The sequence below is a fragment of the Coenobita brevimanus genome, chromosome 50, assembly GCF_032717465.1.
Source record: "Coenobita brevimanus isolate Jiangsu-jjx chromosome 50, ASM3271746v2, whole genome shotgun sequence".
NCBI lineage: Eukaryota > Metazoa > Arthropoda > Malacostraca > Decapoda > Coenobitidae > Coenobita > Coenobita brevimanus.
This window is the reverse complement of record NC_137003.1, coordinates 2,786,511-2,803,886: the sequence shown is the minus strand read 5'-3', so window position 1 is coordinate 2,803,886 and position 17,376 is coordinate 2,786,511. Positions and strand designations below refer to the sequence as shown.

General features: G+C 44.0%; 1 protein-coding gene across 1 annotated transcript; it reads left to right on the top strand.

Annotated features, from left to right (window-relative positions):
* Positions 1–13,655: 13,655 nt before the first annotated feature.
* LOC145399855 (uncharacterized) lies at positions 13,656–14,903 on the top strand. The gene has a single exon (XM_080272434.1). The coding sequence runs from the start codon at positions 13,656–13,658 to the stop codon at positions 14,901–14,903; it is 1,248 nt and encodes a 415-aa protein (XP_080128560.1).
* Positions 14,904–17,376: the final 2,473 nt, after the last annotated feature.

The window sequence follows — 17,376 nt, the reverse complement described above, 5'->3', positions numbered from 1 at the left end:
GACTGACTCTGTCCAGGGGTATTAACTGTTTTAATTGGCGGTGCCGAATTGGAGGTTTGGCACGCCCTCACACACAGACATACAGTATACACAAACACATAACACGGTCCGGCACTCATACTTACACATATACAAACTCACCCTACCACACACACACACACACACACACACACACACACAAATAATTTCTCTTAATACATTCTCATCATTTTTTTTAATACTTGGTACCTTCCTTCCATCCATCATCCAATCCTATGTCGCCCCATGAGGAGCGTAGGAGCCCGGGGCTAGGCAAGTTGGTCCTGACATTTATGATGGGAGTGACCAGCCTCGCTCATCCCTGAGTGGCATTACTTGAGCAATAAACCCCAACCACCCCTTGGATATAAACCTACACAGGCTCAATCCGATTGGAGCACCTTCATTACCCACTAAACCATCAGGCGCCATAATCTGGCTATATGGTTACCACCCAGCGTAGTAAATGGTTTCCTGATGTACAGGGAACCATTTGGCTTGTCACTCAGTGTAGAGTCACCCATAGGCAGATGGAAGAGGAAAGAATGAAGGAAAGAAAGACAGAGGAGGGAGTGTAAAGTCACCCGTAGGCAAAAAAAAGAGGAAAGAATGAAAGAAAGACAGAAGAGGAAGGATGGAAGAGAGGAAAGGGCAGACACGCAAAGCAACACAACATCGAATGAGTGGATGGTGAGCGTCCCCACCTACCACAAACTTGGTACCTTCACATGGTTTAATTTATCTTAGGAAGTACTTAGGAATCTTGGGAAACACAACCGTCTGGATAATACACATTCGGTAAATTAAAAAATACGAGTAAATATCCTACATAAAATAATTATCATACTTGTGGGTTATTTTTCTTATTCAATTTTACTTAATTCCCCCTTTTCCTACCTCACTTCCTCCTCCTCCTATTCCTCCTCTACCTCCATCCACACAGTGCATTTTCCACACTGTGTCTACAGACGCCCCGTTAACTCAACGTACCCATACATAATGTCGTGCCTTAGTTATTTATTTGATTATTCATTTTACTTTACTACTTTCTCTTTCAGGTTATTCAAACTGGTAACTTATAAAGTATTACAGAATGTAACTTTTCCTTTTCAGTTTCTCCTATGAAATTTCCATGTCAGTTTTTCCATGCTGCATGGTGGTTTTTCTCACTTTTTTCTGCTAGTGTTAACTGGAGGGTTTGGTGGCGGGGGTAGCCTTCTTGCATTACTCTCCTTATCCTTCAGCATGTACTGTAGAATCAGATTTTGTAGTCATAATCTACTCTGTAACATGCAGCCTCGAAAGACATGATATCTAGTGGTGGAGGTTCAATCAAAGGCTGTATCTACCACTATCAGCCCTCCTGACCTCCAATGTTGTTGTTGTTGTTGCTGTTTAACCCACCCTGGTGTGTCCACCACAGGTCAGCTGCAGCTTCTACAGGTACAGTATGGTACATATACCATGGAGGGATCCAGCGACCCCTTGTGGTACACAGTGCTTCACCAGGGTCCTTCCCACGGCGAGATGCGGGGATATACGAGAAGGTTTATCTCCCGGATGGACACCACAGCTGCTCCACCCACCAGGGTCCTTCCCACGGCGAGGTGCAGGGATATACGGGAAGGTTTGTCTCCCGGGTGGACGCCACAGCTGCTTCACCCAGGGTGCACAGCGTCACCACGTGTAGGCTCCCTGTCACCGCCTTCTGACCTCAGGAGAATCGCCTGAACACAGCAAGAATTAAACAGGAAATATGTCGTCGGTGTGAAGAGACCCAAGCACCCGTATCCTCCTCCTATGCCTCCCTCTTCCTTTACCTTTCCTCCTCCTCCTTTATCCTCCTCCTCTCTATTCCTCTATCCTCCCCCACTCTATTCCTCCCTTCTCCTCCTCCTCTCTATTCCTCTCTCCTCCTCCACCCTATTCCTTCCTTCTCCTCCTCCTCCTCTCCCACTCCATATCTTTTTCCTCCGCCACCTCCATACTCTCCTCCTCCTCCTCATGCCTCCCTCCTCCTCGTGAAGGGTGTGGGAACCAGATAGTGTATTTATTCATAACCTTCCTCTTTTCTCTCTCCCTCCTTTCTTCTGCCCCTTCTTCTTTCTTCCACTCCTCCACAAATATTCTCTCTCTCTCTCTCTCTCTCTCTCTCTCTCTCTCTCTCTCTCTCTCTCTCTCTCTCTCTCTCTCTCTCATTCCTCCAGTTCTAAATCTCTCCCAGCCTATACACAGCACTGATAGAAACACAAATACGTCCTCGGGCTGAACTGATTAAGTCTATCTGTCTATCGATCAGTCTATCAAACAAAACTATATATCTATCTATCGATCAGTCTATCAAACAAAACTAAGTATCTATCTATCTACCTATCTATCTATTTCTCGCCACCAACCCTCCAGCTCACAAAATGGCTACACTCTGGAAAAAGTCAGGTCCACCTTTAATGACCGAGAAATTACCTTCATTAATTAACACACACCCCCTGGGGGTAGGGGGGTTTTCAAGAATACTCCCCCAGTATCCCTGCTTGTCGTAAAAGGCGACTAAAAGGGTTGGCGGAGGGTTAGTGCCCCTCCCCGGAAAACAACTAACTAAAAAAACAAACAAGAAGCCTCGGACAAGGACTGACCAAACGATGACGACCCAGGACCGGACAAAGGACTTGGTAATGAGTACATGGAATGTAAGAGGAGCGAATGATGAGGTGAAAGAGAGAGAGATTGTCCAGGTGCTTGAGGGTGCGAAAGTGGATGTATGTGGAATAACTGAAACAAAATGGAGAGGAGAAAGTGTGAAAGAATGGGAGTATGGATGGGGTATATGTGCAGGAGTAGGTGAGAATGAGAGGGCAAAGGAAGGAGTGTGTATAGTTGTGAGTAAAAGATGGAAGAAGAGCATAAGACAGTATGGATCAGTTGGGTCAAGGATTGTGTGGGTAAAGTTGAAAGTTGGAATACAAATGTGGGCGATTGTGTGTGTGTATGCGCCAACGCAAGATCGTGCTAGAAGAGTGAGAGAAGAGTTCTAGACAAATGTGGAAGTGTGCATGGAAAAGTTTGGAAGGAATGAGAGAGTGTTTTTGATTGGTGATATGAATGGTAAAGTTGGTAATGTGAAGGTGGATGGAATAGTTGGTGAGTGGGGTGTGCCTGCCGAGATAGATGAGAATGGGAGTGCGTTAGTGGACATTTGTGCTGGGAGGGGTTGGTGATAGCCAATACCCTCTTCAGGCATAAAATGATCCACAGGTATACATGGCGAGTGATGAGAAGGGTGGGTGGTGAACTGAATGAAAGAAAGGCAATGATTGATTATGTGTGTGTGGATGAAAGGATGCGAAGATGTGTAAAGGATGCAAGAGTGTATAGAGGTTGGGGAGTGGACTTTCTGACCACTACTTGGTGGTGGCCAGAATTAGGATGCAAGTAAGATGGAGGGAATAGAAGAAGGGAAAGACGAGAGGAAGGAGTAGTTGCAAGGAGAGTGGAAAGGTTACAAGAGGATGAGAAAAAGGCAGAGTATAAGAGAGAAGTGGAGGAACGATTGGGCAAATATGAATTGGAGCAGATGGGAGACGTGGAGGGTGTGTGTAAGATATTTACAGAAGAAATATGTTCAGCATGTGATGTGGTGTGTGGAAGGAAGAGAAGACGGAGGGGGGTGCAAGGAACAGCGTGGTGGACTGAAGAGGTGAAACAGGCTGTGGCACAAAAGAAGAAAGCATACAATGAATGGATGAGAAATAGGGGCGTGGAAGAAGTTGAGAGGCGGAAGAGAGAGTTATATGTGGAAAGGAAGAGAGAGGTGAAAAGATTAGTAAGAGAGAGTAAGAAGAGAGTGGATGAGGAATTTGGAAGGAATTTGAGTGTAAAGTGGAGGGACTGTAAGAAAATGTTCTGGAGAGAAGTGAAAAGAGTAAGACAGGGTGGAAGTGAAGTTAGCAGGGGAGTGAAAGATAAAAATGGTAGATTACTAGTGGAGAAGGGAGAAAAAGTGAGCAGATGGAGAGAACACTTTAAGGAATTGTTGAACGTAGAGGATGGAAGTAATGCGAGTATAAGTGGCTGGGGAATGGCTGGGAGAAGGAGGGAGGTGAGAAGACAGGAAGAAATCAGTAGGATAGAAGTTGTGGACGCATTGAAGAAAGTTAAATCGGGGAAAGCCCCAGGAATTGATGGAGTGTGTGGTGAAATGCTGAAGCATGGGGGAGAGATAGTAGTACAATGGATGTGGAAGATGTGCAGATTGGCCTGGGAGGAAGGTAGAGTCCCGGAGGATTGGAAGTCAGGTATAATTATTCCCTTGTACAAAGGAAAAGGGGAAAAAGAAGTGTGTGGTAATCATAGGGGCATTTGTCGTCTTAGTATAATAGGAAAAGTGTATGGTAGGATACTTATAGACAGAGTTAGAGAAAGAACAGAGAAATTAGTTGGAGAAGAACAGGGAGGCTTAAGGAAGGGAAGAGGTTGTGTAGATCAGATATTCATTCTTAGATCTTTAGTGGAAAAGTTTCTAGAGAAGGGAAAGAAGTTGTATGCGGCTTTCATGGATTTGGAGAAGGCATATGACAGGGTGGATAGACAAGGATTGTGGAAAGTGTTAAGAATATATGGAGTAGATGGGAAGTTGTTGAATGCTGTGAAGAGTATGTACGATGGTGCGAAGGCTGCAGTGCGTGTGGATGGTGAACTAAGTGAATTTTTCTCTTTGAAAGTTGGTTTGAAACAGGGATGTGTCATGTCTCCATGGTTGTTCAATCTGTACATGGATGGGGTAATAAAAGAGGTACAAGGTAGGGTAGTGGATGTTGGAGTGGCCCTGGTGACAGAGGATAGTGTTTGGAAACTCCCTGTACTGTTGTTTGCAGATGATACTGTGTTGTTGAGTGAAGACGAAGGGGAGCTGCAAGGCGTGGTGGATGAGTTTGGGAGAGTGTGTAAGAAACGGAACCTAAAGGTGAATGTAGGGAAGAGTAAAGTGATGGTCTTTGAGAGAGGTGAAGTTAGTGAATGTACAGCGAGGTTGGATGGTGAGGAATTGGAAAATGTGAGTACGTTTAAGTATTTGGGTAGTGTGATGAGTAAAGATGGAGGTTTGGAGGGTGAAGTGCTTGAAAGGGTACAGCAGGGAAGAAAGGTTGCTGGTTCCTTGAAAGCAGTGATAAGAAACAGGGAAGTGAGCATGGAAGTGAAAAAGTTACTACATGACAGTATTGTGATACCAACTCTAACGTACGGAAGTGAAGCTTGGACATTGTTGGAAGGACACAAGTCAAGAGTGAGAGCAGTGGAAATGAGTTATTTAAGAGGAGCCTGTGGAGTCACATGGAGAGACAGGCTGACGAATGAAGATATAAAGGAGCGTTGTGGTGTGGATGTGGATGTGATAGGAAGCGTTATGAGGAACACACTGAGGTGGTTTGGCCATGTGGAGAGGATGGAGGGTGAAAGACTGACGAAGAGAGTGTATGTGAGTGAGGTGGAGGGGGGAAGAGGGAGGGGGAGGCCGAGGATGAGATGGAGGGATGGGGTGGAGAGGTATATGAGAGAGGGGGGTGTGAGTTGGGAGCAGGGCAGTGAAATGGCGGGGGACAGGGCGACTTGGAGGCGATTTGTTTGTGGCCACCCCAAACGGGATTGAGGCGTCTGGCAATGGATAGATAGATAGAATTAACACACCTGGGGATGGCACGGGTTGTTTCTCTCTCTCTCTCTCTCTCGGTTGGCAGAAATCTGCAAAACGGCTGCGTGGCGAATTAACCCAATTAATGACTAGGGAACGCTGAGTTGGGGGAGAGAGAGAGAGAGAGAGATAGTGTTATAATACCGGTATCTTGTGCTATATAACCCCTTCAGGCTGAGATGGTCATTACTGCTGCTGCCACCACCACACTGTATATATTGTTTACCACAGTTCTCAGGCAGGCAAAGAGCTAAAGCAATGTTATATCTTACGCCTGAATTCCAAAACTGTCCTAAGTTAAATAAACAGTATGGAAACAGCAAAAATGACAAATAATATATAAAAACTACGTCATGGGACTGAAAGGCGTTGATGTGAATAAAAACTGCTTAAAAAACTTGAGGTGAACATTTTGGGCTGTGAGTGGCTAGTAGTGGACAGAACAGTGTCTACTTGACAAACGTTGACAGCGACTGAATGTAGTACACAGGTGGCACAGCACCTGTAGTACACAGGTGGCACAGCACCTGTAGTACACAGGTGGCACAGCACCTGTAGTACACAGGTGGCACAGCACTGTAGTACACAGGTGGCACAGCACCTGTAGTACATACGTGGCACAGCACCTGTAGTACACAGGTGGCACAGCACCTGTAGTACACAGGTGGCACAGCACCTGTAGTACACAGGTGGCACAGGACCTGTAGTACACAGGTGGCACAGGACCTGTAGTACACAGGTGGCACAGCACCTGTAGTACACAGGTGGCACAGCACCTGTAGTACACAGGTGGCACAGCACCTGTAGTACACAGGTGGCACAGCACCTGTAGTACACAGGTGGCACAGCACCTGTAGTACACAGGTGGCACAGCACCTGTAGTACACAGGTGGCACAGCACCTGTAGTACACAGGTGGCACAGCACCTGTAGTACACAGGTGGCACAGCACCTGTAGTACACAGGTGGCACAGCACCTGTAGTACACAGGTGGCACAGCACCTGTAGTACACAGGTGGCACAGCACCTGTAGTACACAGGTGGCACAGCACCTGTAGTACACAGGTGGCACAGCACCTGTAGTACACAGGTGGCACAGCACCTGTAGTACACAGGTGGCACAGCACCTGTAGTACACAGGTGGCACAGGACCTCATAAATGTTGAGAGAGCGACTGAATGTAGTACACAGGTGGCACAGAAGGCTTTGTATCAGTAACAAAGAGGACACTGAGGTGTAAGTGCATTACATATCGCTAACGAAGACAGGCTACAAACTCACCAAAGTCACTTAGAATACAAAACTCTAGCTCAACTATAGGTATGTATTTGCATATAATACATACGGACATTTATTGTTTTAATATCAATAAACTTTGTATCAGTAACATACAGGACGATACGAAGTGTAAGTGTAGTATACTGTATGTCACTAAGGAACAGGTGCTGCATACAACCTGTACAAAGTCGCTGTAAATACAAAACTGTAAGACAAACAATGCACTTCCCCGGTAAGTTGGAGGCACGGGCTTGGGCCGGGGCTGTCTGTATTCTCTATGGCCTCACTCACTCCTACGGTTTGTTTTGGTATTTAGTTTTGCAAAGTAGTTTTTTGGCTGAGATAAAAGTCTACTTGTTTATATTAGATCAAGGATAAGATGGAGGGATGGAGTGGAGAGAGACATGACAGAGGAATGTGTGGGTTGGAGGAAGGGCAGCCAAATGACAGAGGACAGGGAGACGTGGAGGTGATTTGTTTGTGACCACCCCTTACGGGATAAGGCGTCTGGCAATAGACAGATAGAGAGACAGACAGAGAAATACGTGTGGTGTGCGATATTAACTTACATTCCGTAATAACAGCTGGAAAGATAATGATGATAAAACACGGGAGTATGCCCAGAAAATGAGGGAACATGAACAAAAAAAAAAAAAGGAAGATGAAGGAAATGATGAGCGAAAAATACAGACTGGTGAAGATGATGACAAGATGACGAACAGATAAGGGAATAAGATAAAATGACAGTGAGATGTGGGGAAAAGACAGAAATATAACAAAAATGAAGATAAGCTGAAGGTAAGAGAGTGAGATAAGAGGAAGATGTGAGGGAAGATGTAAAGAGGGGAAAAAGAGGGTGAGTCACTCCAGAACTGCCTCTTTACTGTCTGAGATGAGATGTCCATTATTCCCTCTTACCTCCCTACCCTCCCACTCCCTCCCTCCCTCCCCTCTCCTTTCTTCCCTCCCTCCCTCTTTCTTGGTTCTGTATTCTCTCCTTTTATCCTAATGTCGAGATGCATCGCTGCTCTTCATCTCTCTCTCTCTCTCTCTCTCTCTCTCTCTCTCTCTCTCTCTCTCTCTCTCAAAAGCATCATTTGTAACTAATTGGTTGTTTGCCTGTTAGTGAAAGCGAGAGAGGGAGGAAGGTAAATGAAGATAAATGGGGGAGGGGAGGAGAGTCAAGAGGAAGGAAGGGATGAGGGAAGGGAGAGTTAAGAGGAAGGCTGGAAGGGAGGAAGAGAGGAAAGATGGGAAAACAAGAGGAAGAATGGGAAGGAGAGAGGAAGATAAGTGGAAAGGAGAAGATAAAAGGAAAACGTAAGGGGAGAGAGAGAGAGAGAGAGAGAGAGAGTAAAAACAAGCAAACATCGTTAAGGATAGTCATTTCCTCCCATCTTTCCCGACCCCCCACTGCTCTCTCACTTCTCTCTCTCTCTCTCTCTCTCTCTCTCTCTCTCTCTCTCTCTCTCTCTCTCTCTCTCCAACACTGACGTCTTATACAGCCGCTCTCCCCACTATTAGCGCGGTGGGAAGGAAACAGGAAGACGGAGGGAGAAAAGAAAGAGAGGGAGAGAGAGGTGGAGTGGACGGGAATGGAGAGAGAGAGAGAGAGAGAGAGTACAAAACATGACGGGAAAGAATCAACTGAAATAGAGGCAGTACTCCCCTCCCCTCTCTCTCTCTCTCTCTCCAACACTGACGTCTTATACAGCCGCTCTCCCCACTATTAGCGCGGTGGGAAGGAAACAGGAAGAAGGAGGGAGAAAAAAGAGAGAAAGAGAGAGAGAGAGAGAGAGAGAGAGAGAGAGAGTACAAAACATGACGGGAATCAACTGAAATTAGAGGCAATACCTCCCCTCCCTCACACACACACACACACACACAGTCACTCTTTCTCCCCTCTTCCTGTACGCTTCCGTTTTCCTTTCTTCCAAGTCTTCAAAGCCTCTCATTCCTTCTCTCTCTCTCTCTCTCTCTCTCTCTCTCTCTCTCCCCTACAGCACTTTACCCACACTGACCCTCTGTATTTACTTTTGGGGGATGTGATGCAAACCTTTCAAACGCATCTCTCTCTCTCTCTCTCTCTCTCAACCGCCAACGCCACACTGTTTTTGAGTCCCATATTTTCCTCTTCATTTTTCCCTTTCACTCTGATCGCCATATTTTTTTATTTTCGTCCTTCATTCATATTTTTTCAACTTTTTTTACCATCTGTATTTTTATTGTATTTTTTTCTATAGATTTTATCATCATGGATTTTCCTTTGTTCTTTGCACTCCGTTCGGGATTTGATTTTTCGCTGGTTTTATTGAATTTATTGCGTCCGCTCTGTCTGTCTGTCTGTCTGTCTGTCTGTCTCTCTCTCTCTCTCAATATAATAAAGTGATAATCCTCTGTTCTCCCTCCACAATAGAGGTAGCAACTACAAAGCCGCAGCGAGAGAGAGAGAGTAATAACACTCAAGCATCGTTAAGGGTAGTCATTTCCTCCCTTCTTTCCCGACCCCCCACTGCTCTCTCACTTTTCTCCCTTTTTCCTCTCTCTCTCTCTCTCTCTCTCTCTCTCTCTCTCTCTCTCTCTCTCTCTCTCTCAACTGCACCTTCCCTGCCTCACCCTTCTAAATATTTCCGTGTCTTTCCTTCCTTCGTTCTGTTTCACTTATGGTCGCTGCCTTCTTCCTTTATCCTTATTTAATGTTTCTCTTCATCTTCTTAGTTCTTCTTTGGCTTCCTCTCCCTTTCTCCTCCTCTCCAGTTTTATCCCTGTCTCTTCTTTCATCACTGGTCTCCTAATAAATCATACGTATCTTTCAAATAACTCACTCTGGCCTCACTATAATGCCGCCTCTCACACCATAACACACTCTCTAATCACCTCAAGTATTTCACTGTTACAATACAACTCATATACAGTGCACACTACCCTCACTATACTGCCGTCCCTCCACACCACTACACACTCACCCATCATGCACTACACACTCACCCATCATGCACTACACACTCCATCATGCACTACACACTCACCCATCATGCACTACACACTCACCCATCATACACTACACACTCACCCATCATGCACTACACACTCATCCATCATGCACTACACACTCACCCATCATGCACTACACACTCACCCATCATGGACTACACACTCACCCATCATGCAAAACACACTCACCCATCATGCACTACACACTCACAATACAAACACACTTACACAATACACCTACTCTCATCAATACACAGCTCCTCATAATAGAACACACATACTCACCTATGACATTCACTTTTATAACACAGACTATCCTTCACCATCACATTTATCTATCTATCTATACCTATATCTGTATCTATCCATCCACCTATATCTATCTACCTACATCATTCCATCCATCTATCTATCCATACACACAACATGGCTACCAACCAACTTATTATCTTACACACCTACACACACCTTCACCCATCTTCTTCATGTTTATACTTCTCATCTTATTTTTATGACTCTCTCTCTCTCTCTCTCTCTCTCTCTCTCTCTCCAACACTGCCGTCTTATACAGCCGCTCTCCCCACTATTAGCGCGGTGGGAAGGAAACAGGAAGACGGAGGGAGAAAAGAAAGAGAGAGAGAGAGAGAGTACAAAACATGACAGGAAAGAATCAACTAAAATTAGAGGCAATACCTCCCCCCCCCCTCTCTCTTTCACACACACACAGTCACTCTTTCTCCCCTCTTCCTGTACGCTTCCGTTTTCCTTTCTTCTCAGTCTTCAAAGCCTCTCATTACATCTCTCTCTCTCTCTCTCTATCTCTCTCTGTCTATCTCTCTATCTATCTCGCTTTCTCTCCTCCAGCACTTTACTCACACTGACCCTCTGTGTTTACTTTTGGGGGATGTGATGCAAACCTTTCAAAACCAGTCCCTCTCTCTCTCTCTCTCTCTCTCTCAACCGCCAACGCCACACTGTTTTTGAGTCCCATATTTTCCTCTTCATTTTTCCCTTTCACTCTGATCGCCATATTTTTTTTTTTTCGTCCTTCATTCATATTTTTTCAACTTTTTTACCATCTGTATTTTTATTGTATTTTTTTCTATAGATTTTATCATCATGGATTTTCCTTTGTTCTTTGCACTCCGTTCGGGATTTGATTTTTCGCTGGTTTTATTGAATTTATTGCGTCCGCTCTGTCTGTCTGTCTGTCTGTCTGTCTGTCTCTCTCTCTCTCTCAATATAATAAAGTGATAATCCTCTGTTCTCCCTCCACAATAGAGGTAGCAACTACAAAGCCGCAGCGAGAGAGAGAGAGAGAGAGAGAGAGAGAGAGAGAGGATAAAGAGGAAGAGAAGAGAGGGAAGGAAAGGGGAAAGATGGAAAGAAAGGAAAGTAGGAAGGAAAGGAAGGGAGTGAGGGAGGGAGAGGAGGGAAGGAGACAAAGGGAGACGTGAGGTGGAGAGATTTTACTATAGTGTCCGGATATGAACACGGGTTGTGGAGAAGAGAGAAGGAGAAGGAGGAGGAGGATACTGGGAGAAAGGAATGGTGGGATGGGTGAGAGAGAAAGGCAAGAGGAAAGGAAGAAAAAGAAATTTAAGAAGGAAGGAAGGAGGAAATGCAGAGAGAAAAGAAAGAGAAGATGAAAAGGGAAAGAGAAAGACGGAGGGAAAAACGGGATGGTGAGAATGAGAGGAAGAATTGTGACGTGAGGAAGAGGAAGGGAGGAAGGAAGGGACGCGAAGGATAGAGAGAGGCAGCGAGGAGAAGGATAAAGGGAAGCAGGGACGAGAAGGATGGAGGGAGGCAGGGAGGAGAAGGACAGAGGGAGGCAGGGAGGAGAAGGATAGAGGGAGGCAGGGAGGAGAAGGATAGAAGGAGGCAGGGAGGAGAAGGATAGAGGGAGGCAGGGAGGAGAAGGATAGAGGGAGGCAGGGAGGAGAAGGACAGAGGGAGGCAGGGAGGAGAAGGATAGAGGGAGGCAGGGAGAAGAAGGATAGAGGGAGGCAGGGAGGAGAAGGACAGAGGGAGGCAGGGAGAAGAAGGATAGAGGGAGGCAGGGAGGAGAAGGATAGAGGGAGGCAGGGAGGAGAAGGATAGAGGGAGGCAGGGAGGAGAAGGATAGAGGCAGGCAGGCAGGAGAAGGCTAGAGGCAGCAGCAGTAAACATGAGACAGGAGGCTGGAGGGCTAAAGACAGAAGCTAAGGGCACACCAGACGCTTTTCCTCATCAGCATGGCTTTGTATGGCAGGCAGTATTTTACCTCCTGTGTTTTATTTACCGTGTTATAATTATAAATGATGGGTAATACTGAGCATAACCTTATTAGTTTATTTTATTCCAGCTTGTTAGACGGTTTTATTGAGCCAACAGTGAGTCAGTGCAGCCTGAGAGTGTTAATACCGTCAGCATAACCCTGTCACAGTGAGTCAGTGGTGGCTCAGTGGTAAAGTGTACAACACCAGTTCAATATTGTCTTGTACTGGCAGCCTCCTAACACCACACACTGTACACTCAATACACAAACACTTTTACCACTAACCAACAAATGACCTTACCTCTGGCTTACTTAATTACTACTACTACTACTACTATTATTATTATTATTATTATTATTATTATTATTATTATTATTATCATCACCATTATCATTATTATTATTTATCCTACACAACTTACCTTAACCTGGAGGTGAGAGAGAGTTTCCATCAACCCCTTCAGTACCATGACGAATTTTGATACATAATTTTTTCTACCGCCAGCCAGTGTAATTTGGCTTAGGGCAGGCCTGTGGTAGTGAAGGTGTTAATAGATCTGAACCACAGCACCAACACTGATAACAAGAACCACAAACACTTCAGTGCTAATATATGAGGCCTAACTGCTAACACGGAATACTAGCAGGGCAATAATAATAATAATAATAATAATAATAATAAAAATAACAATATAAATAACAATAATAAAAACACCAGTGCTAATATATGAGGCCTAACTGGTAACACGGAATACTAGCGAGGGAATAATAATAATAATAATAATAACAAAAACACATAAATGCTAATATATGATGCCTAACTGGTAACACGCAACACTAGCATGGCAATAATAATAATAATAATAATAATAATAATAATAATAATAACAATTATAATAATAATAAATTATTATAAAGGGGGGCAAATTCCGACTGTCACCTCCAGGTCATCTGACCTAGGTGCCCCCTGGGTAACGCTAACGACAGCGGTGGACTGTGACAGGCCTAGCTAGCCGACAGTTACAACAAATATGCTCGTGAAACTCATGGATCAGCCTCGGAATCTGGACGGACCGATCAATGTCGACCTCGGAAACGTTTAAAGGACATGAACCGGAATACTCAAACAAAAATTAGAATTGCCACACTTAATGTATGTACTTACACAGACAAAGAAGAACTAATCGAACTAATGAAAGAAGGAAAAATAGACCTGATAGGTTTAGCAGAGACAAGACATCATGGAAAAGAAAAGGGAAAAGATCTGGGAGGAGGATTTGTATTAATGTATAGTGGTGTGGAAGAAGGAAGAAGGAATCATGGCGTAGCTATGATAGTAGGACCAGCTCTATCACCACATGTACAAGAAGTCAAACTTGTAAATGAAAGGTTAATGTACTGTACCTTGAATATAAAAAATATGAAACATATCATATACCAGGTCTATGCCCCACAACAAGGACACTCCGAAGATGAAAAACGGGAATATATGGAACTTCTTGAAGATAACTGTGACCTCAGACCAAATCATACAACAATACTTACGGGAGATTTCAACGCCCGAGTGGGAAAAGAGAGAGAAGGAATAGAAAATATTATCGGTCCATTTGGTGAAGAAACCAGGAATACTGAAGGCGAAAATCTGATCGACTTGTGTGTTAGAAATAATCTCAAAATCATGAATGGCTACTTTGAACACAAAGAAGAGCATCAATTCACACGATATAGGTGGAATACGGTAACTGGACAATTTGACCAAAAATCCATCATAGACTACTTTATAACATCAGATAAACGGATATTTCGCAATGTTAAAGTTCTTCCTGGAGACTCTTTAAATTCTGACCATAGATTACTTGTCGGGGACCTAACTATAAACAGGAGTAAAGTGAAACAAAAACAGAAGAGAAAGATGATAAATGTTGAACCACTTAGAAATGAAGTGATAAGGGAAACTTATATGAACAAAATTGAGAAACAACTTGAAAATAGGGATGACGAGATCCAAACTTGGGTCGAATTAGAAAACATTATAAGAAGAATTGCAGAAGAAGAGTTAGGAGTAAAAATGGTAGGAGGAAGCAGAAAACGACATACACCGTGGTGGACGGAAGAAGTTAAGTTGGCAGTGAAGAATAAAGTGAAGAAATTGAGGAAGTGGCTGAAACATAAAAGCCCAGAGACAAGACTTGAGTATATAGAGGCAAGAAATGAAGCTGAGAACATAAAGAGACAAGCAAAAAGAAATGTTTGGAAAGACTTAGGAGAAGCTTTAGAGGAAGATGTCAGAGGAAATAAAAAGAAAATATTTGGACTGGCAAAATCATACCGTAAAGACAAAACAATGATCTACAATTTGAAAGATGACGATGGTAATATAATCACAGACGAGGACAAAATCAATGAACGATGGCAAAACTACTTTAAGAGACTACTAAACAGAGAGACAGTAGATCTTGAGGAGTACAGAGATGGATTGGGTGCAGAGTATGAAGCACAGGACGAAATTGATGACTTAATAACAATGAGAGAACTCGAGGACTCTTTGATAAAGATGAAGAACGATAAATCACCAGGCAGCGATGGAATACCTATTGAATTGATCAAGAATGGAAGTAATCGACTAAAAGAAACAGTGGGGCAAAACCATCACAGTGCCCATATTTAAAGGAAAGGGTGATTCGGGACTGTGTAATAATTACAGAGGCATATCGCTTATAAACCACATAGCTAAACTCTACGAAAGAATTATAGAGAAAAGAGCAAGATCTATAATTGAAGACAGACTAGAAGAGCAGTTTGGGTACAGGAAGGACAGAAGCACGTCGGACCCGGTATTTGTACTCAGAATGGTGATGGAAAAATGCTGGGAGTATAACAAGGACCTATATGTTGCCTTTATTGACCTGTCAAAGGCTTTTGACTCAGTTCCTAGGAAAACGCTTTGGAGGTGTCTTGTAGAGGAATATGGAATCACTGGGAGATTGAAGAGGGCCATTAAGAGTACATATGACCCTCATCAATGTAAGGTTCGAACGGGGTATGAAAAAGATACTTGGTTTGAAGTGGAAACTGGGGTGAAACAAGGAAGTGTACTATCCCCATTACTGTTTATTGCTTATATGGACATGATAATTAAAAGATTCAAGGAAAGGTTTGGAAATGAAGAGCAAGGGGATATATTGGCCTACGCAGACGACATCGCATGTTGGAGTAATAGCCGGCCACAACTAACAAGAGCTTTGGAGTGCTGGAGGGAATGTTTTGAAGAAGCAAGAGTAACAATAAACATAAACAAAACAGAAATACTCACTGTGAAAAAGCAAAATGATGACGCGGATGATATAGTAGTTGGGGGCGATCAGGTCAAAGACGTAGAACTTGTAAAATATCGGGGGTGTATTTTTACGAAGGAGGGAGATAAGAATAAGAGAGAGATCACCGAAAGGATAACTAAATATAGCAGATGTGTATGCTCTCTATATCCAATACTCAAAGACAGATATGTACCACTGGAGGCAAAGAGAACTATATTCCAGTCTATTTTAACACCTATACTCACATACGCATCTGAGAGCTGGACTCTGACAACCCGAGACTGGAGCAGAGTTCAAGCAGCAGAAATGAGACCACTGAGAGCAATAGTGGCCAAAACAAGGAGAGACAGAATCAGGAATGAAACAATAAGAGAAATGGTTGGAGTAACATCGGTGAGTAAAGTAATCGAAAATTCACAACTGAGATGGCTAGGACATGTTGAGAGGATGGACGAGTCAAGAATAGTGAAGGAGAGATGGAATTGGAGACCTGATGGCAGAAGATCAGTCGGAAGACCTCGGAAAAGATGGAGAGATGGTGTGGAGGAACTGTTGGACAGACGAGGTATGGATAACATCGAAGCATTGAGAAATCAAGAGGCCTTTGAGAGAACCAACTGGAGACGGCTGATCCACCTGACAGGCTAAATGCCTACCTGGGAGCCGAATGAATGAAATGAATGAATGAATAATAATAAAATAATAGTAATAACAGCCCAATCAATCTTCAGGGGCTTGGGGATGTACTCTCTCTCTCTCTCTCTCTCTCTCTCTCTCCTCCCCTCTTCATATTCCCTCCCTCCATCCTCCTTTCTTCCAGATCCTCCCTCCCTCCTTCGATAATCCTGCCAATAATTAAGCACGTTGACTCTGTCTCTGTCTCTCTCTCTCTCTCTGAACTAAAACTTCTCATATTACTGTAGGACTAAGATAAAGAAATGGAAATAAAAGTAAGAAAAGGTAATGAAGAGAGGAAATAATGCAAGAGGGGAGAGAGAGAGAGAGAGAGAGAGAGAGAGAGAGAGAGAGAGTTTATTAAATTCTGCACACTTCGTTATTTTCTAGGGCTGGTGGCGTAGGGAGGGAGGGGAGGAATGGTGGAGGAAGGGAAGTGGGTAGGGAAGGGAGAAAGTAAAGGGATCTCTCTCTCTCTCTCTCTCTCTCTCTCTCTCTCTCTCTCTCTCTCTCCTTCCACATTTTCCTTCATCTTCCTCTCTCCTTTTTTCTTGTTTTTCCACCTCTCTCTCCCCTCCAAACCTATTTCCTGGCTCGTCCCTCCCTTCTTCCCTCTCCATCTCAATTTCCTCTCTTCCTCTCTCCTCTTCTTCCCTCTCCATTTGCTCTCTAACTTCCTCCATCTTCTCTTCTTCTTGTTCCATCTCTATTTCCTCTCTCCTCCCACCCTTTCCCTTCTCCCTCTGTCTCCTTGACGCTGGTATCGGCATTATATCATCTGCTTCTCTCACTGTGGCCAGGGAGATGGGGAGGGGGAGGGAGGGAAAGGGGTTAGGTTAGGCTAGGTTAGGTTAAGTTAGGTTAGGTTAGGTTAGATCAAGTTACCGTGGGTTTCATTATGTTAGATTAGATCAGATTACGTTATATTATGTAATATTGTCAGCTTAAACAAGATTATGTTGGGTTGGAGGGGGAGTAGGAGGACTGGGTAGACATGAGTGGGTGTGGCAATGGAAGAGTTATAATTAGTGTGTGTGTGTGTGTGTGTGTGTGTAAGGTAGTGCCAGGCGTACGAGTTATGGTCACTGGACACCTTGTCATTATCCGCCACCGTAATTGAAAATATACTCAGTGTTCGATGTGCTGGAG